The 21,735-nt window shown below is 32.8% G+C and overlaps 1 protein-coding gene and 1 long non-coding RNA gene across 13 annotated transcripts; one reads left to right on the forward strand and one right to left on the reverse strand.

Moving 5' to 3' along the window:
- Positions 1 to 2,182: 2,182 nt before the first annotated feature.
- On the reverse strand, positions 2,183 to 4,586 carry LOC105790323 (uncharacterized). 12 transcript variants are annotated; one of them, XR_008198518.1, is made up of 4 exons: positions 4,298 to 4,586; positions 3,537 to 3,618; positions 2,936 to 2,999; positions 2,183 to 2,471 (listed from the first exon to the last, which is right to left on the reverse strand). XR_008198518.1 is itself a non-coding variant. In XM_012617884.2 (4 exons), the coding sequence occupies exons 1-4, from the start codon at positions 4,227 to 4,229 to the stop codon at positions 2,452 to 2,454; spliced, it is 234 nt and encodes a 77-aa protein (XP_012473338.1). In that variant the 5' UTR covers positions 4,230 to 4,586; the 3' UTR covers positions 2,183 to 2,451. The 12 variants fall into 12 exon arrangements, 3 of the variants coding, with proteins under 3 accessions (XP_012473338.1, XP_012473333.2, XP_012473337.2); XR_008198514.1 differs by having other exon boundaries at positions 2,936 to 3,287; positions 3,537 to 4,315; positions 4,394 to 4,571; XR_008198515.1 differs by having other exon boundaries at positions 2,936 to 3,112; positions 4,298 to 4,566.
- Positions 4,587 to 6,750: 2,164 nt separating this feature from the next.
- Positions 6,751 to 8,710, forward strand: LOC128032062 (uncharacterized). The gene is made up of 3 exons (XR_008188186.1): positions 6,751 to 7,406; positions 7,494 to 7,563; positions 8,382 to 8,710. It is a non-coding gene; the product is annotated as an uncharacterized LOC128032062 (long non-coding RNA).
- The last annotated feature ends 13,025 nt before the right edge of the window (positions 8,711 to 21,735 follow it).

Raw genomic sequence — 21,735 nt, forward strand, 5'->3', positions numbered from 1 at the left:
GATAGTGTGATGTGATCTTCGATGACTTCCAACCCGAGCGAGCGTTTGAAACACTATAAACATAGAAAATGAAAGAAAGTAAGCTATAAAGCTTAGTAAGCTCGTATGGTAATAAACTATCTTACCAAATTAACACATTTTAAGCAATTACTCATATAATGATTTAAATCATATGATTTCAACAATCTATCACATATTCATTTACATAGTTTACCATGAATTTCACAAGTATTCAATTTAATGCTATATGGTTTGAGAACATCATATTAACTAATTCACAATTACATAAGCATAAGCAAATTGAGATAGGCTACATTTAATCCAATATCTATCACATTTCTATAGCTAATTGAATCATGTAAAGTATCATCAATTTCCACTTACTCATCATATGAATTTCACAATATCACTTACTTGTCGATTTCTGTCACAAGTACCTCAACTATTTCGTACCATCGTTTATACTCACGAACCATCATCTTTTCCAGTTGAACCATTCGAAAATTAATAAAGGATACTCGAGAATCACACATACATAATACCAATGCCATATCCCAAATATGGTCTTACATGTAATCTCTTATCGATGCCATAACCCAGCTATGGTCTTACACAAAATCTCATATCGATGCCATATCCCAGATATGGTCTTACACGTAATCTCAGTAACCCTAATGTCATGACATTTGTATCATAATCTATTCCTAAGGTTCAACTGGGGCTTCCACTGTATCAAATCTCCGTCGAACATTTCCGTTGTATCGTACTCAATAGCATTCACATTTTTCAATAATATAGCATTTAAAATACAATTATAACAATGCTTATTAACATACGAACTTACCTCGTTCGTTGTAACGACGAATTAGGTTGACTAATCTGATACTTTGTTTTCCCCCGTTCTAGATCCAAATCTCATTTTTCTCAATGTATATGATATCAAAATTTACTTATTTAATCATCAATTCATTCAATTTATTCCAAAATTCACATTAAGGTAGCTTTATGCTTTTGCCCCAAATATGTTACATTTTTACAATTTAATCCTTATCTCAAAAACATACAAATTCAAGCAATTCAATTTCAACCCATGCTAGCCAAATTCTCTTTATTGCCATAGCAACCCATATTTTTCATTTGTTTCACATTTCTACCACAACATTTTCATATTTCACAATTTAGTCCAAACTTGACATTTTTACTAAAATTCACTTAACAGAACTCATTAATCTAACATCGAAGATTTATTTTCTATCATTAAACATCAAGATACTCAAACATTCATCAATGGTAAAACTCACAAACTTCAACAGTTTTGAAATCGAAGGCAGGGCTAGCTAGATTAAGCTGTAACGTTTCCAAAAACATAAAATCATTAAAAATAGGACAAAAACGGACTTACAATTTAGCTAGCAAGCTTGGCAGAATGTTATGCATCCCTGGAAGTTTTATCTATTCCATATTCGGTTGTAAAAATGAAGAAGAAAGATGATACAAATTGTTTGTTTTATTTAATTTTACATATAATTGCCTTTTTACTTATTTAACCTTTAATAACATTAAGGGTCTGTTTGATTGGCAGTAAAATGTTTTCCGTAAAATGATTTCTGGAAAATGTTTTACTTTTTCGTAAAATGATTTCTTGGAAAATATTTTACGGTGTTTGATTGAATCATGTAAAATATTTTTCTTTGTTTGATGATTTCTTGAAAATATTTTCCGGAAAAGTTGTTTTACATATATTAATAAATTTATATACATATTAATAAATTTTTATATTTTAAATTATTTTTACACATATTGCAATGATTTATTTATAAATAAATTTTTATTAATAAAAGTTTTATCTAATTAAATTCCAAATGTTCATCTATTTGTAGATTATACCGATTTGATTTTACTTCTTCATTATTAAAACATTTATTTGTATTTAAATTTTATATTAATTTGATTCTACTTTTATCCAATCGATTCTTGTGATACATATATTTAACATGGGATTTAAATTAAAATAAAAATACGTAATTATAGAAAATTTCATTTTAAAAAAACTAGTATATTGTATTAACTCGTACTAAATGATATGTCAAACTTAAATTGCTACATTAATATATATTGGGTAACTAATGCAAGTGTAATATGCAATTAAAAGCTAGAATTTAAATGTTACCAACACAAAAAATAAAGACGAGATAATAAAAATTATTGAAAAAGAAAAGCAAAACAGTAATCCATAGCACAACAAGAAACTAGTTATATTGTTGTTCTCTTTTTTCTATCCAAACCCAAAACAAAACATCAAAACCGCATTTAGTACTGCCAAAGTCTTTTATGGTTCCATCTAAGATTTGCAATAAATGAATTTGAAACTACTTAGGACCAATGTCTTTGAGAGCACAGATCTACTCTTCCCCCATTGTAGACATAACAGACACAACCAGGTCTTTCCCCTCAGCAAAACCATCCTTGATCTGCAATCACCCCAAAACACATGAATGTAAAATTATATAACTACCATCTTCATGATATGTAAATTGGAACCAACATTTTCATGTTTGGATATATGGACATCACATCAGGCACCAGTCGCAAGAGATATTAGTAAAATGCAACTCATATTTTCATGTTTAGAATGTGTTTGTCATGTATATATAGACATTTGCATCAAGTACAAGTCGTGTGAGTTAAGATAATGTATAACAACCCGGTAAAATTATAGCAGCACATATATAAAAGAAGAATATAGTTCAGCTTTTACAAAGGCCTAAAAGCTAATTTACATCAAATTTTAACTTTTACAAGTAAATCAAAGCAAAAAAAAGAAGTCATAGCTTCTTTAAAAGTTCAAAATTTAACATCCAATTAAACAAACGCAGCAGCTCAAGATACACCATTTACATAATAAAAACAAAACAAAAATTCAAGTATTCGTTACCTTGACTTTTTCTTTCCCTGCAGACAATCAATGACAGAAAGAGACAGTAGCTCAAGCTTTGAAGCTGAAAGTTGAGGTAATGGAGAAATCAGTTGTGGAAGCACAAAAGAAAAAGAGTTTCTGGACTTTGGTCTCCTCTGCAAACAATTCTTTTGGCAGCAGTAAACTTTACATATGCTGTAAAGGTAGGTGGTTGCTATGTTAAAATTCAAACCCAAACTCCAAATATTGTCGACTTTATAGTCAAATTACAAAGATAAAAGATGGGTTTCGTGCAAAATTAACCATGAAAATGGCTTGAAGCATTCATGAATCATGAATACGTGATTGAGCTCCAAAAGAGAAGTACTAACTGTAAAAGGATAAGGACTTAGATTCAAATCCTCACTTCTCCAAGATTCCCAATTATCACTAAAAAGTGGCCACATCCAATGAATTACATCTTTCCAACAAACTTTCGTTCATAAAAGAATAAGGAGTTAATATGCGAGATAAACATATTCATACAAAACGACAACAAATAAAAACAATTATCATATCAGAATGCAAAGGGAATATCAGTTGATCTTTTTGAAGCATTTAACTTATAAGATTCAACTACCTTTTCAGCAGGAGCTTCCTGGAGATATTTGTACAAAAGAGGAAGTTCTTTTCTGAAGTAATGCTCAAAGAATGAAGGTGGACTATACAAAAAATTGTTAACATAACAAATTATATTAGTTGCAGATAGATACATACCCAGGCCAGCCAACAAGCCAAATGGAGAAAATCATAACATGTAACTTCTCTACCAAGAGCTTTACACGCCAAGTTGTTGAAAAAAAACAGATATAATTAACTTGCATCTCCACTCAATGTATTATTCCGCTCACAAAGAAAAACCACAAAAACATTCTTTCCACAACCAACTGGGAAAAGAAAAGTAAAATAGGTTCAATTATATATTCCCATTCAACAGGATACAACATATATACTCATTCTCTACACAGAACATTATGTATAAAGAGGGCAAAATATAAATCAACAACAAAGATGAAAACATTATATTTACAAAAGATTACTAGAGATAATACAACCATAAAGAGTGGGTTTCTAGACATGGGTTTCTTACTTAGGCAGTCGATGTGGGTAGCAATGGTGTTAGAAGAAGAAGAAATAGTGGAAATTAGAAAGATGGCTTCCAGCATTAACAACGGAACGAAGAATAAAAGAAGAAGGAAGCTTACCCATCATTTGAAAGCAGAAATGGCAACGGCAGTAGCAGCCAAAAAGAAATGAAAAATAAACGGAGCATAAAAGCCAAAAAGAAATGAAAAATAAACGAAGTAACCGTCGAAAAATGGAAATGGAATTGCAACGTACCAGCAGCGGTTTCCAGTTCTGAACCAAAATGAAGCTTTCAATAACGGAAATTTGAAGGAATGAAGGAAGGGAGAAGAATGGGTGAAGGGAGCTTACTGGATGAAGGGAGAAGAATGCCTGACAGCTTTAGGAAAATGTCTTACGGAGATTGAATCGGTAAGACAATTTCCCAAAAATTGTAAGGCATTTTCCCGTGTTTTGTAGTTGATTTTCCAAAAGGAAAATATTTTCCTCCAATCAAACACTGGAAAAGGGGGAAAATCAATTCCAGAAAATATTTTCCCCCTATCAAACAGACCCTAATAATTACACCAAATGCCACTCCACTATCATCCACTAACTCATAAATGGGCTATTTGCCATATAAGGACCTTCACTTTTTAAGTTCTATAGCTATTTAACACCTTTAACTAATAGAACTCAGCTTTTACGCTTTACGTAATTTGGTCCTTTTATCAAAATTAAGCTTTAGGCAATGACTACACACACGCCTACAACATCTTATAGCACATAACATCATATCATGTTTCACATTGTTCACTTCATTTGTGTATTTGTAGATTCCTATCAGAAACACATATACACATAATTTCATGACATGCAGGAGTCAGGTTTAGAGACTCACCTGAAACTCACCTTTACTCCAGTTCAGAGCTCCTATTCTGATAGTCGTACCTGAACCAACAAAACCAATTGTTTAAAAGATCACAAAACTTCCATTAAAATTCTATTTACAGATAGTTTGCTTAACAAATCAATTTCATACGACCCCCATGCAAGGCCTCCCACTTATACTCTGTTGTTCTTATGCCTTATAACATCCTTATTATTCAGAAATCTCAACATGCATATTTATAGAACTTGCTAGGAGATTGAAACACCCATTGATTAAAAAAAAAACTCTTGGTTTCCAGTCTTAAAGAAGAAGAGATTGTTTATGTTTAGGAAGAATAACCAGAATGTATAGCAGAAGGAAAGAAAGACCATCTAAAATGTTCCCTTCTTACTATATATACTCAGTTTCTCCTTCAATGGATCTTGACAAATGTCAAATGCATGCTGAAGTTGTCCTTTAAATGCCCTACCAAAATCGAGAAAAATATAAAATGAAATTTGGATGCAGATACTGTTTGACTAGTCAAGTCCATTCAGTTGACTCTTAACCAATCCCATTGCAGGACCCACTTGCATAATGTTCGAGCAAATCTAATGTACCATACCTCTGGTGGTAACTCGTATGTGGGGTGGTATTAAAGACACCCTACAATTTTCTCATATACTTAGCAGACACTTTATGCTCAGCCAAACTCGGAGGAGTACTCTTTTTTTTCATACTCTTTCTTCAATTGAAAAATACCCCGAGATGAAATCCGCAGATACTACAATGGGCGGATACTTTATGCACCAAAACTTTAGTTTGTTAGAAGTTTGTAAAGTGGCGAACTATGCTACCATAGTGGATCAAGATAGGTAACATGCATGACTACTTACCTTTTTTTTCCTCAGATCTGCCGATGTTGAGATGTGACAACTCTTTCCTCCTTCACTAAAATTTCATCCTCGGGACTTTTCCAACTTGATACCATGACCAGTTGTGAGTAACCAACTTACTGAATCAGGCGTAATATATTTTTTGTCGAAATGCCCAAACATAGCCATAACAAACTTCTCAACTACGGCAGATACCCAGTAGATTCCAATTATCGTGCTAATAGACTACAGCCTCAAATGGCAGATTCCAGGTTTGCAAGCACTTCTGTGTTTTTAAAAATACCGTAGTCTTTGACAAGTGTCGAGCTATGATTAAGGAATTTGAACGGTTGCCTAAGAAGTTAAAACTTATTGCGAACGCCGGCTTCTTTATAAACACTGGGTGTTTAACCTATCCCCAAATATTTTCTGCATTATCGGAGCCTTAATTCTTTTCTTCGGCAAATTCTCTTTGTTTTCTTCTTTTGCCTTTAGATCATCACTACTTCAAAAGTAACTCTCCTCTTTCTCTTTTTATTGTTTCATCAAAGATAGTTAGAACCACTTCTCGTGGAAGGGGCCGTGGTAGTCGTGCCTTAGTCAGTAGAAGCAATGACCCTAGAGATGCTGCCAAGGTTGCACTTAAAGGTCTCAATGGTGCTCAGCGTGTGCTCACTCCTTATTATGATTGCACCACCATCGGTGTCACACCTTATATTTTATTTATTTATATTCGTTAGTTTATTTTAAGTAAATTCAAGGAGCCTAGTGGTTAAGAGAGTGAATTGTTTCCAAAAGATCCCATGTTTAAACCTCCACACTCCCACATTTTTTATTTAATTTTTGACAAATTCAAGTGGGTCAAACCCTCTTGTTGCCGTCCCTTTAGTTGTTAAATAGGGAAGATTTCTTTCCCTTTTGGTTTGGTCAACATGCCTAATTAGTTCCCTTTTTCACTCTTTTATTCCCTCCACGATCCACCTTTTGCTCCCCTTGTCCCCAAACTTGCCATTCTTCCCTCCATTGACTTTTTAGTGCAGTTCAAAGCATGTAAACACATGCTCACTTTTTATTTTTTTTCCTTTTGCTTTCCTCCTTGCTCCTCTCCCTTTCCCTCATTTTCTTTTATTTTCACCACCTAAATCACCCTTTCTCTTGATTTATCCTCCACTCCACCACCATTTGAAGCCACTAAACCACCATCTCACCACCGCTACCGCCAATGTGCTGTCGCACCGTCGTCCCGCCACTGCCGTCAACCACTACCAAATTTTTTCATTTTTTTCTTTTCTCTTCCTTTACTCTTAACCGATTTTTCTAAACACTAAACTCTTATATTTTGTTTATAAAGAGATTATTTCACATCATAATTCTAATTCAATTTTTTTAAAAATATTTTGTTATTTTCTATCTAGTTGCGGATCGTCCTCTCTAATCGTTTCATTATGGGAAGTTGTTGTGCCCCTATCCTTTCAATTCATTTTATCCTTCATTATGGAATATCTTTCGTTCTCTGATGCTTTTATTTTCAATTAGGATGATTCTAACAATTCATTTTATCCTTCTTCTGTGAAGTGAAATCCGTAAATCTCAGATCTGTACCCCACTGTTTGGAAGAGTGTGTTTGTTTGCCGATTGAGTAAGTATTTTACTTAATCGTAAAAATGAGGGTTATTCATTAAAATAACTTTAATCTGATACGATATGGAATTTGTTTGAACTTAAGGACTCAAGATTCGATCTCTCCCTTTAGAAGTTGGAAACGAAGTTGTTTCTATTGGAAATTACGATATCAGGTTTGAGGATCTACCTTATTAAAAACATATGATATTATTTTTTTAGTCATAATATATATATATATATATATATATATATGAAAGTATTAAATAATTGTATAATTCTGAAACTTTAGATCCGTGATATTTCGTATGTGATTATGCAATTTTTTGTTAATCGTAATGATGTATGTTTTCCTGATACTCATGTAATGTGATATATATATGACGTTATTGGATATGCATGTAATATAAACATGTCACTGATTTGTTAATATTTTGATTCACATGTTAAGCATGCTATTATTCGAATTTTGATTCGCATGTTAATCATGTCGTTATTTTGATTTTGAGTCTCATGTTAAACATGCCACTGTATTAAATTGTAAAGATATTTGAATCGCATGTCAAGCATGTCGACTGAAAACTTCTGTTCTCTGTGCTATATCACATGCATGGGGTTGAGATAATGTTGTACAGTAGAAGATTCTGACAGATCAATGATCTGTACGTTTATGGTGGTTAAACCACACCTTTTGGCAGTATATCTGCAATTTTGTTGGTTGACCACAATATTCTGTAGTTGGCAATATATCCACATTTTCTGGTGGCTCGACCGCAATATTCTGTTTCTGGAAACTTGACCATCTGAAGTGTTCCCTTCTTACTACATATACCAAGTTTCCCCTTTAGTGGATCTTGACACGTGTCAAATGCATACTAATGTTGTCCTTTAAATGCCCTACCAAAATCAGGGAAAATATAAAAGGAAATCTGGATGCAAATATTGTTTGACAAGTCAAGTCCATTCAGATGACTCTTAACCAATCCCATTGCAGGACCCACTTGCACAATGTTCGAGCAAATTGACCGTACCATACCTCTGGCGGTAACTCATATGTGGGGTGGTATTAAAGACATTTTAGTCCCTACAACTTTCTCATATCCTTAGTAGGCACTTCATGCTCAGCCAAACTTGAAGGCATACTCTTCGTTTGTTGTACTCTTTCCTCAATTGAAAAATACCCCAAGATGAAATCCCTAGATCCTGTTATGGGCGGATACTTTATGCACCAAAACTTTAGTTTGTCAGAAGTCTATAAAGTGGCAAAATATGCTATAATGCATCAAGACAGGTAATATGCATGCCTAGTTTCCCTTTGTCTCAGATTCACCGATGTTGGGGTGTGAAATGTATTGATACTTTTGGTCAAGTATTGATAAATTTGAATGAGTATTGACATATTCACAAATTTATCAATACATTTTTCGATATCGATACGAAACTGACATTCTTTTTCCCAAAGTAATTATCAAGTATCGATACCTTTTGTTTGGTATCGATAGTGGTATACTTTTATGGATACATTTTTTAGTATCTATATGAAATTGACATTCTGGCTTTCAACGTATTTATCAAGTATCGATACAATATCAATAGTTTTTAGTATCGATAAATTTCCATAGGTATCAATATTGATGGTTCCAATAGTCATTAAATTAGGCATTAAATGCTAATAGTACCGATACTTGTAGAAAAAGTATCAATACCTATTATTACAAGTGACATTAATGCACTAGTATTTTCATCCCCAATTGTTCTGCTCAATATTCCAACAACCACCATGGCTGGAAATCAATTTGGGAGTATAAATATCATTCTCAAGAGGTCCTACAATAATAAGAGAGATTATCCAAGCAAAAATTTCAATCAATCAACCTTTGTGCTGAAAGTTTTCATACTTTTCTTGTACACACTTGTGAGATTTCATTGTTGTTTATTCAGCTTAAGTGTCTTATTGCTTCATTTATGCTCAATTGGCAAACAATCAAATCTTTTAAGGATTAATTCTTATTTTTTTCATTTGTTTCACTCTTTCAAAGGGCTTTATCTCAAGGTTTGAGTAGAAATTTTAAGGGAGTTGTAAGGTGAAACCTTGTCCTCAAAGGTTAGCCAAATTAGTAAATCTGGGAAAATCCTTACTACTGCAAAGCTAAGGTAGTGGAGAAGGAATTGAGGCCGAACAATTCTAAATCATTGTGTTCATTTGTTCTATCTTTTCTTCCTAGCTTCCATAAATTTTTAAAAGCCAATTCAACCCCCTTCTTGGCGATTTCGGATTGATTTATTGAGCTAAAAATTACTTTCAATTAATTATAAAAATAAAAAAATGATAATATATGGTAACTATATCTAAATTTCTTGTGCTATTATTTTATTGCCATAGGTGACGTATAAAGCATATTGCAAAATCTTCTATTTGATTTTTCTCTTGCTACAAAATTGGCAAGTATATCTTCACCTTAAAAAATCCAAGAAATTTAGCTATAAATGGCCGAATGCATGTCATTCTTTTTACATCATCAACTTGTTATCATATAATTGACTATTTGTTTCATCTCTCAATAGCTTTCATTTCAAACTATGGTTTCTTTTGGTGTTGTTTCTCTTTTTACAGTTTTGCTTTTGGCTTTTGTTAGTATCTAAAATACCTATCCACTTCGATATTCATTCATTACATATATATATACATGTAATTTTTTTAGTATAAAAGAGATTGCAATTTTAAAATAAGGGAGGTTTTGCAATGGCTGAGATTCAAACCCCGTGTGTTGCAAACTCATTATATACAATATCCGATACAAAATAACTAAACAAAATATTTAAATGATGGAAAATTTATTGTTTAATTTGCAAGTGTATCAAACATAGAAGCATGCGCTTGTGACATGGAATGTTTGGACGAGAATAAACATAATGGACTTTCTAATATGAAAACTAAAATCTGTAGTTGCAACCCGGTGTCAGAGCAGCTACCATCTAACGTTGCGACAATGGTGGATGCTAAATGCAACAATGATGGGAACTGCAAAGGATTGCCCACCAGCTTGCTAAGCCAATAAGTGTTAAGGTGGCATTTGTGTCTACTAGCGTTGTGCCTAAAAAACAATATTATTTCTATTTAAAGAACTCTAAATTTAAGCCTTTCAATATTGTCATCTATTATAATAAAAAGGGTGTTAAGAGAATTAATTTACTTTTGTTATACTTTGTTCTAATATCCTAATTTCATATATTTTCAATTGAACATGCATCAATCCATGGAATTTAAATGTTATACATATAGTGCTTTGATATCCTCTCAATTTTATTATTATGTTGCCTTTTGCACACCCATTTTCTAATCTTATATATAGTCAACCCTTTATATAAAAACCCGATTTGTCTGTCAAATTTTTGGATATTATAGAGATGATTGTTATACAACTATAACAAAAGGATGCTATAAAGAAATAACTTGATTATCTTTTGTACATCTAATTTGATTATTTTAGTCCTTATATTTTTAGAATTTTGATATTTTTGTCTTGATCTAAACAGTGGCCATCAAATTCATTAAGTTAATTTTTCTATTTGCAAAATCTTATGCGATAAGCAGATAATTAAATGTATAATATCAAGTCAGCTAGTCATTTCCACATAATACTCACAAAAAAAGTGACTTGGTTTAATTAATGGATTTAACAACCATCGTTTGGGTCAAGATAGAAATATCAAAAGTCAAAAAATATAAAAATAAAAAAAAGACTAAATTGGATAATATGAATTATACCCACAACTTACACATGCTATGAGACTGGTAACATAATTAATCTACCAGACTGTTTATTTGAGCATTAGGATTTCGAATTTTGAAAAGTAGAGGGATTGCAGTAATCGTGGGGGGAGATGGAGAGGGAAGAGGGAGGGGTAAATTTTTATTTTTAGTAATAATATATTTATTTTATTTAATATTAATATTAGTATAAAATTATTTTTAATCAGATTTTATTGAAATGGTGACATGGTACAATCCCATTAGTTGAAACTTTATTTTAATGGCACTAACTGCATATACCAACTTCAGTAACAGAATCAAAGTTTAGGTATCAAGATTGGCCAAAAAATAGTTTAGGTACCTAAGTCAAACAAATACAATAGTTCAAGGGCCTTTTATTGAATTAAGCCTTTAATAAAATCTCAAATTAAAGAGAAAGATGTTGGGAAATGTGCCCATATTGTAGTAAACATGTAATTATTTTCTATATATTTGACCGATGAATAAATAGATAATGTACCCTCCCAAACACGACCTAGATGTTATGGCCGAAGCCTGAAGGTTACATTAGCCACCAGAATGACCAAGTAAAAACTTCCAGTTTAAGAATCGTTATTTTGATCAATTTATGGAAAACCTAGCGCGATCGCATTAGGTTTGTTAAAAACATTGGCTTGTTCTGTCTTCTATTATTTAAGTTCAATTTATTAAAAGGTCGTGTCGTTTAAAAAAAAGTCAGTTGATTTCGTTTGTAAACTTTTAAAAACGTCGTTTCAGTGTTAAGCAGCGAAAAACAATGTTGTATTCGATTTTTTGTAAGAAAATTCATATTTTAAGTTATATGAAGTCGAAATTTTAAAGTCATTCGATTTTCATCCTTTTTTTTCATGGATGCAAAATCCAAATAAAAATCACCTATACCACAGTTCATACTTAATAAAAATTACAGTCCTAAAATAAAAATCATAATAAATTAAGTAAAATTTAAAAAATAATTTATTTAGTGAAAAACCAAGATGAGACCTCCGTACGCTGAATCTGAACCTAGTCCTGAGAGTTTTCTGTAAGGAGTAAATTAGAGGGATGAGCAGAAAAGGCCCAGTGTGAGTCCATACAATGTAAGCATTTAATCAATCAAACAAACATTCATTTATTAAAAAAATCAACCAATTTTTCATGACATTACAACATTTGAATATGACATGCTAAATGATTCAATGCAATAATCCTACTCATTCATTTGCTAAACCACGAGTTCCCCAGAATTTTTCATCCGAACTCTGAAACAGTAAGGCCTTAAGCCCGTTGTCGTTAAAACCACTAATAACAGTATGCAAATAAACTGCCGGTACAAATGCATACAAGCTGTAGTAAAGATGCGATAAATCGCCTAATCTCTTCAATATCCGATGTATTGCACTGACAACAGTGTTGCAAACTTTAAATGCCTCTTGGTTCTCCACGGAACTCCTCCGTCAACTAGAAATACCCACCCCATGCAAATTCAATTTTGACATATAATCAGTGAAGCACATCATGCTTATCAATAATAGTTCAGTACAATGGCATGCTTATCATGTTTTTTTGTAAACAGTATTGTGGTATGCCTTGCATGCTTTCAATTAATAAAATCTGTAGTATGTCTGCATGCTTTCAATACAATCAATGTCATTCATGGTATGTAACATAATTACATAGATAACACAATTTCAGTCATGGCAAATTTACACGCACATCAAACAGTAATACAAAATCTAACATGCTATACACGCATTCCATTCACAATTTCATCACCCAAACATGACATTTAACAATTAGACTTTCTTTTTAATTACATACCTTGCTGGACACCTCACTTATTTGCATTTAGGCCATTTGGCCAAACCAAAATCAACAATCATGTGGCATTATTTAAATATATTGATTTAAATTTTAGGTTATTTAGACTTAGGAAGACCTACACCTAATAAGTGTAAACATGAATCCCTAACTTAAATTCGCAACTCCTAGGAGTTAGATCCGAGTGAGACTCGCTTGGATCTGTACGGAATAGACATTATTCCTAAAAAACCAGCCCCTATTACCCAAATAGGGTTTGGCCAAAGTAGAAATTTAACTAAAACCTTAGATCTGAAGTTAAAACTTAATATTTACCCTTTTCGACTTTTAATGGAGTTGCGAATGGTTCACCAAAACTATTGTTGATTCGAGGAGCTTTGATCAGGATCTCAAACCAATCCAAACACGAAAATAATGGAATATGTGGGATTCGCCTATTACAACATAAGAAAAAGATGTAAATAACTTAGATTTGATTACTCGGCACTTCACTTACAGTTCTTGTTATAGATCCGCAGTAAAGGTGAATCACAAAAAGATGAGTATTCTCTAAAAAGTGCCAAAAAGGAATTCGACCAATGGCAGAAATTGTGATTTCAGAAACAAGTAATAAGAGACAAGGGGAAAAAGAAAAAAAAGAGGAATCAATTGGCGGTGACAAGGGTGGTGATTGCTCACGATGACAATATAGAAGGGGAAAACTCAATAATAGTGCGACAGTAATGCTAAAAATGGCAGCAAGAAAAATCGAAAGTAAAGAGAAGAAATCAATGTTGAAAAGATAAAAAAAAATAGAGAAGAGGAGAGGAAAAAGGATAGGGTCAGTAAAAAGGGGAAAATAAGTGAAAATAAAGGGGAAATCTGACAACTGATAGGGGGATGGTTGGTGCAAGCTTAAAGGAAAAAGATTTTGCAAGCAAGAGGAACTGAACTCGAGTCTCAAAGTAAATTATGCTATCTCCTAACCATTAGGTCATTAACTCAATCTTGCCATAAGCTTACAATATTAATTTTTAAGGTGTGACACATACTAGGATTTGAAGTAAAATTTGCAAAATAATAATAAAAAAAATGCAAGAGAAGGGATTTCAACTTGGGTTTCAAGGACCATTTTACTAAGACTTAACCAACAGACCAATAACTCATTTATTTTCTAAAACGTAAAGATAATCTCAAAAATTAAGGCCTGATCACTCTCTCTCGATTCACAAACCCAATTCTACTAAGCCCCGATTTTCGGGATGTGACAAATAAATTTAATTTTACATTTTACTATCATATCTTGTGTTTCTGTCTTTTATGTTTTGCATACATTTCAAAATTGTGATAAACAAATGTTAGCTTGTTGATTGTCTAAGTTCAAACTGATAAAAAATGTGGCACTGTAAGAATGTCTATATTACGAGAAAGAGAGTTTACTTCAGTAGATAATCTAAATGAGTCAGTTAGCAGTGAGCGTTTGATCAAATCAAATGAAAAAATTTTGAGTTAATTGAGTTGAAGAATTATATTTTTCATCCTAACTCGATTTGAAATTTTCTTGATTCAAGTCGAGTGAGATGGAATTCGAATTGGGTCGAATATATTTGTTCGAGTTAAATTAAAAAATGACTTCGGCTCCTTGTAACCACTGTAACCCACTGTAATCAAATTTGTTATTAACTTTCATCCCATTGTAATTTATTTATTAATCTTTTATATACGAGTTTGCTTCTTTGCTCGCTTAGTTGCTTCAATTATCTTCTGATTCTTGTTGCTATGCATTTTGAAAGTCAGAAACATATTAAATGGAAACAAAATGTGATTTTTTTAATAAAAGTTATCTTAAAGATAAAATGTGAAATTCATAGCTCAACTAAGAGTTAACGATATCCTGTCATTGATATTGTTTGGATTGATAAATATGGAACATGATCACGAGTTACTTGTTCCCGATTGAGCAATTTATCACAGTCATTAGTTGACAGTGATAATATTAATCATTAATAAGACACAATGGTGACAATGAGATAAAATATAATTGTATTAAGTAAATAAATTTAACTCAAAGGAATCAATGATATCATATAAGAGTAACACACACATGGCGAGGTCATTGGATAAAGCAGTTGGATGAATTGCTTTCGTAAAGCCTATACAATAAGGAGTTTTCAATCATTGTACTGCTTGTGGACTGATACAATAAGGAGTTTTCAATCATTGTACTGCTTGTGGACTGACTCCATGAATAAGAAAATTGTGAATTCTGAATATAATTGCAATTACACGAGCCTAATTGTATTTGTCCGATTGGTCCTTCTGCTAGCTCAACAAAAGCTCAATCGGGCTGCATTTAAATCAAAAGAAAATTCTATAACTTTGAAAATAATTTAATTGAGTCGATTGATTCAGGATAACCATTATGTCGCCTTTATTAGAAAAACATTAATATGGACTTACTCTCTCACTATCAGAGGTAACATACACAATACCGACATCCAACCATTTAGTGATTTCTTTTTTCACTACCTCCTCCATAGTTGGGTTTAACCGACGTTACGCATCAACCTAATGGCATGATTGATAACTTACACAATGCCTATGATTGTCGATAGTATAATGATTGATAATATCATGTTCATTCGAAAACCCAGTGGCAAGCCCGTATGACGGGTTATTATCTTAGTGGTAAAGTGCGCCTCTAATAATTGCGTTGTTCTGCTTGGGCTGTGAGGGCTCTCAGCCACATAGATAGTTCAATGTGGATCATCCAAGGCACATTAGCATGGCGTACTTATCCTGTTTGAACCGGTGTTTGAAATCAAACTTCTTATCAAGAGGATAGATTGGGCGATTCAGGTGAAATCCAATGTAGATCCAACTTTCTATTCACTCACGGGATCTGGGCGGTCTGGGGGGAACTACCACTGTTCCTCTCTTCTCGATAATCCATACATCCCTTATCAGCTTATGGACAACTATCTCTCGAGCACAGGTTTATATTCGACCGCAATGGGAAAATAAAGTGGAGCACCTAACAACGTATCTTCAGAGGCCAAGAACTATGAGATCTCTCCTTTCATTTTGGAGTGACGAAGGGATCGTACCATTCAAGGCTTTTTTTTTATCATGCTTTTCTTGGAGGTCCAGAGAAAGTTGCAATCAATAAGATTTTCCTAATTCTCCCTTCTTGAAAGGAAGAACTTGAAATTCTTTTTCCTTTCCGTAGGGGCCAGGAGATTGGATCTAGCCATAAGAAGAATGCTCGACTGATAAATAATTCAATGCTTGGTCTTCAACCCCATCAGTCACTACGAACACCCCCGATCAGTGGAATGGGATGTGTCTATTTATCTATCTCTTGACTCGAAATAGGAGCATGTTTGAAAAAGGATATTAGAGTGTTTAGGGTTGGGCCAAAAGGGTCTTTTAACACCCTCTTTTATTTTCTTCTTATTTGTTTTGGAAAGATGTCGTTAGCTCTTGATATATAAAGATCTGATTTATTTGAAACAAATCTTTCTTAATCAATTTAATAAAAACATTGTTTATATATATTTGTATATTTTGTAAATGTTTGATTTTACAGCGGAAAAATCTTATTTGGGTCCAGTTTTGAAAACATGGTTTGTTATTATAGAATCAAATGTTTCACGGATCAAATTTTAAGCCTACCAAAAACGATAAAACAGTTAAACGAAAAAATAAAATCTCAAAATTTAAACAGATCCAAAAATGTCTTAAATAGTCCATCAAAATCAAAATACTATATATCAACTCATTTTGCATATTTTAAGAGAAAGTACTTAATCGAGCTCCCGTCGCTCCAATTTGTTCTAAGTCTAAGGGTTACTTTAAAGTAATAGAAAAATAGGGAATGAGTTTCAGAACTCAATATATAACAAATATATGCAGAAATATCAGATAAAATTTCCAGTCATGCTTTCAAAAGTCAAACATATATATATCTTATACAGAAACATAATCTGAACAGACCAGATGCAGATTTATAGTCCGACCCCCATCCGCTACTAATTAAGCTTTAATTAATCACTATTAACTTTAATTAAGCTTATCCACATATATTAGCAATCATGTTAATCCACTAACTTAACCCATATTGGTTAACTTATTCATTTAGTCCCTTTAATTAAATAACTTAACTTTTGTAGCTTTTACGGTCTAGTCCTTTTCACTTAATAAACTATCTAAATGAGAAAATTTTCTAACTAAAATTTAATACGAGCTTAAAGCTCTCGTAAATTTTAAAAACATATTTACGAATAATTATGTAGGAACTGTGGTCCTTAAACCACTATTTTTGACACCATTAGAAATAGGACTGTTACACGGCGAGGTCATTGGACAAAGCAGTTGGATGAATTGCTTTCATAAAGAGTATACGATAAAGAGTTTTCAATCATGGCACTACTTGTGGACTGATTTCAAGATCAAGTAAATCGCAAATTACCTGAACGATACTTTTGGACATAATTGCAATTACTCGAGCCTAATTGTATATGTGCGATTGGTCCCTTTGCTAGCTCAACAAAAGCTCAATCGGACTGCATTTGAATCAAAAGAAAATTCTCTGACTTTGGCAATAATTTAATTGAGTAGATTTATTTAGGATAACTATTGTGCCACCTTTATTAGAAACACAGTGAGTTGGACTTACTCTCTCACTATTAGAGATAACATACACAATACAAACATCCAAACATTTAGTGATTTCTTTTTCACTACCTCCTCCATAGTTGGGTTTAACCGACATTACGCATCAACAATTGGCTTCTTACCTTAGTCCAGCAAAAGTTAAAAAAATATAAATTATAAAAACAAAAAACGATCTAATTAGAGAATAGGAACTAGAATTTAACTTCTATTGTTCATGCAAGTACTAGAATTTCAAATTAAAAAAGTAGAATAATTACAATTGATCAGATAAAACTAAAAGGACTAAATCCACAACTTATGTCTGGTAAAAAGATTAATAAATTTCAATTGTATGAATTAGGGTTTATTTTTTAAGTTTTTGAGCACAATTACTGAGGCGTGGATAAAAATAATAGCCAATTATTTGCAATTTTTTATTACCATGGTGTTGTGGCAAAACCATGGTGTTGAGGAAGCTACGTGGGAAATGGAAGATTCATTTCGTTAACAATATCCCCACTTATTTGAAATAGGTAAAATTTCGAGGACAAAATTTCTTTAAGGAGGGGATACTTGTAACATCCCAAACAATAGGAGGTTAGATTCTTATAAAATTATCATGAATTGAATCCTAGTCTAGTGGTTAAGAGCTTGGTAGAAAGTGTAGAGAATCAAAGTTCACGCCTCGTAAATTGCATTCTTTGTTATTTTTTCCTCCCATTTCCAAACGACACAATCCAAGTTGGCCATCCTAGTTTAATGATATTATTCACGGATGGGCTAATTGCCTAATAAGATCCCAAACCTTTGCCCAACCCAATTCTCTAAAAGACTCCCCCTAATAACTAAAATTCTCATTTGTTATTATAGCAAATAAAAACCATACCTCAACTCTTATTTTCACATAACCTCAGAAAACCCCTGTTACAAACTTGTTCTCAAAACCTTGTTGCTGGAAATTTTTTGAATTCTTGAATATTTGCAATCAAGCTCTGATGTATCATCTTCATAAAAAAACACTGGATCTTGCATCACTTACTCATCAAGTCCCTGTCAAAATCAGTAAGTATTTTGTTCTCTATCAATTAGGACTTTTCAATCTTTAGGAAGCAACGAACTTTAACCAATTTATCAACCCGTTATTGAATCTTTAAACATTTCTATCGAAAAGCCCCCTCGAATCTTGGAACCCACCAATAATCATCGTGTTTTATCGATTAAAAGATCATTGTAGGTGTTTGGATCAAGCTTGAACATGGGGTGGTCACTTGAGGTCCTGGGAAAGTAAAGTGGGTGACTTTTTGCGAAAAATTTGGTTAAAATTTAAAACTAAAAAGGTATACATGGTCTACCTATGTGGATCACACAGTCCTTCACACGACCATGTCCTTTGTTTTTCCCTCACATCCGCGCTTCGCACACGACCGTGTGGCCCCTGAAAACTCAAAATTATAGTTTTTACTTATTTTAACTTATTTTATGCAATTTAGTCCTTGGTTGGATTTTTAAAGGCATCTAGAGAAATAGATTATGCAATTAGTTTCTAGATTAGGATGGTATGAAATATGTACATGGATGAATAATTTTGTGCTTTATATGTTTATGATTATTGATTATTTTCTCAAAGTTGTGAATCATATCATGATTGTAGTTAGAATTTGATGATCTAAGGATGATAAATTAAAACCAAGATTGATAATAACATGCCTATGATTGTCCATGGTATATGTGTAACACCCCAAACCCGACCTAGATGTTATGGCCAGATCTAGAGATGTTACTTAATGTTCATTTGAAAACCCAGCGGCAGGCCCACATGAAAGGCTATTAGCTTATTGGTAGATTGCGCCCTTGATAATTGCGTCGTTGTGCTTGAACTGTGAGGGCTCTCAGCCACATGGATAGTTTAATGTGCTTATCAATACCTGACCATGAGATGTGGATAATCCAAGGCACATTAGCATGGCGTACTTCTCCTGTTTGAACTGGTGTTTAAAACAAAACTTCTCCTCAGGAGGATAGATGAGGCGATTCAGGTGAAATCCAATGTAGATCCAACTTTGTATTCACTCGTGGGATCTAGACGGTCCGGGGGGACCACCACAACTCATTTCTTCTCAATAATCTATACATCCCTTAGAAGTTTATGGACAGTTATCTCTCGAGCACAGGTTCAGGTTTGGCCTCAATGGGAAAAGTAAAACGAAGCACCTAACAACGTATCTTCATAGGCTAAGAACTACGAGATTGCCCCTTTCATTCTGGGGTGACGGAGAGGTCGTGCCATTCGAGCTTTTTTTTATCATGTTGTTCCTAGAGGTCCAGAGAAAGCTGCAATCAATAAGATTTTCCTAATCCTCCCTTCCCAAAAAGAAGAACGTGAAATTCTTTTTCCTTTTCGTAGGGACCAGGAGATTGGATCTAGCCATTAAAAAAATGCTTGGCTAATAAATAATTCACTTCTTGGTCTTCGACCCCCTCAGTCACTACGAACACCTCCGATAAGTACAATCGGATGTGTCTATTTATCTATCTCTTGACTCGAAATGGGAGCAGATTTGGAAAAGGATCTTAGAGTGTTTAAGGTTGGACAAAAAGGGTCTCCTAACGCCCTCTTTTTTTTTTTCTTCTATTTTGTTTTGGAAAGACGTCCTTAGCTCTTGATATATAAATATCCTATTTATTTGAAGCAAATCTTTCTTAACCGATTTAATAAAAACATTGTTTATATATATTTGTATATTTTGTAAATGTTTGAGTTTGCAGCGGAAAAATCTTATTTATTTACAGGTTATTATGTCGGAATTATGGTACTTAAACCACTATTTTCAACACCACTGGAAATCGGACTGTTACACAGCGAGGTCATTGGACAAAGTAGTTGGATGAATTGCTTTCGTAAATAGTATATAATAAGGAGTTTTCAATCATGGTACTTCTTGTGGACTGACTCCAAGATTAAATAATTTGTGAATCATCTGAACGATGTTTCTTGATATAATTGTAATTACTCGAGCCAAGTTGTATATGTCTGATTGGTCCCTCTGCTAGCTCAACAAAAGCTCAATCGGACTGCATTTGAATCAAAACAAAATTCTATGAATTTGGAAATAATTTAATTGAGACGATTTATTCAGGATAAGTATTGTGGCACCTTTATTAGAAACACATTGGGTTGGACTTACTCTCTCACTATCAGAGATAACATACACAATGCAAACTTCCAACCAGTTACTGATTTCTTTTTTCACTACCTCCTCCATAGTTGAGTTTAACCGACATTACGCATCGACAATTGGCTTCTTACCCTATTCCAGCAAAAGTTAAAAAAATATAAATTATAAAATATAAAATCAAAAATGATCTAATTAGAGAATAGGAACTAAATCCACAACTAACACATAGTACGAGACTAATAGCATAATTTAAACTAACCAATTTAAGCTGCTATTGTTTATGCAAGTACTAGAATTTTAAATTAAAAAGTAGAATAAATAAAATTGATTAGATAAAACTGAAAGGACTAAAACCGCAACTTATGTATAGTACAAAGATTAATAAAAAGTTTTCAACCGTATGAATTAGGATTTATTTTTGAGTTTATGAGCATAATTACTAAGGTGTGGATAAAAATAATAGCCATTTTTTAAATTTTTTACTACCTACAAATTATTGTAAAAATATTATTTTCAATTAATTATTAAAAATAGAAAAATGATAATATATGGTAACTATATCTAAATTAAATGTGCTATTATTATATAGCCATAGGTGACGTATAAAGTATAGTGCAAAATCCTCTATATGATTTTTCTCTTCCTACAAAATTGGCGAGTATATCTTCACCTACCAAGTCATAACTTTACTGCAATATTAGGTTTCAAAAATTCCAAGAAATTCAGCTATAAATGGCAAATGCATGCCATTTTTTTGTATATCATCAGCTTGTTATCATATAACTAACTCTTTGTTTCATCTGTCAATAACTTTCATTTTAATCTATGGCTTCTTCGGCGTGGTTTCTCTTTTTGCAATTTTGCTTGTGGCTTCTTGTTAGTATCTAAAATATTTATCCAGTTCGATATTTAATTATTACTTACATATATATACATGTAACTTT

The sequence above is a fragment of the Gossypium raimondii genome, chromosome 8 (assembly GCF_025698545.1).
Source record: "Gossypium raimondii isolate GPD5lz chromosome 8, ASM2569854v1, whole genome shotgun sequence".
NCBI lineage: Eukaryota > Viridiplantae > Streptophyta > Magnoliopsida > Malvales > Malvaceae > Gossypium > Gossypium raimondii.

What these genes read in the sequence shown, in the direction of transcription:
- LOC105790323 (XM_012617883.2), bottom strand. Translation starts at nt 3,363, where the DNA reads ATGTGGCCACTTTTTAGTGATAATTGGGAATCTTGGAGAAGTGAGGAT. An exon ending in TGCTTCAAGCCATTTTCATG is followed by an intron (nt 3,113 to 3,220) that starts GTTAATTTTGCA and finishes CTACCTTTACAG; the next exon opens with CATATGTAAAGTTTACTGCT. An exon ending in CAGGGAAAGAAAAAGTCAAG is followed by an intron (nt 2,472 to 2,935) that starts GTAACGAATACT and finishes GGGTGATTGCAG; the next exon opens with ATCAAGGATGGTTTTGCTGA.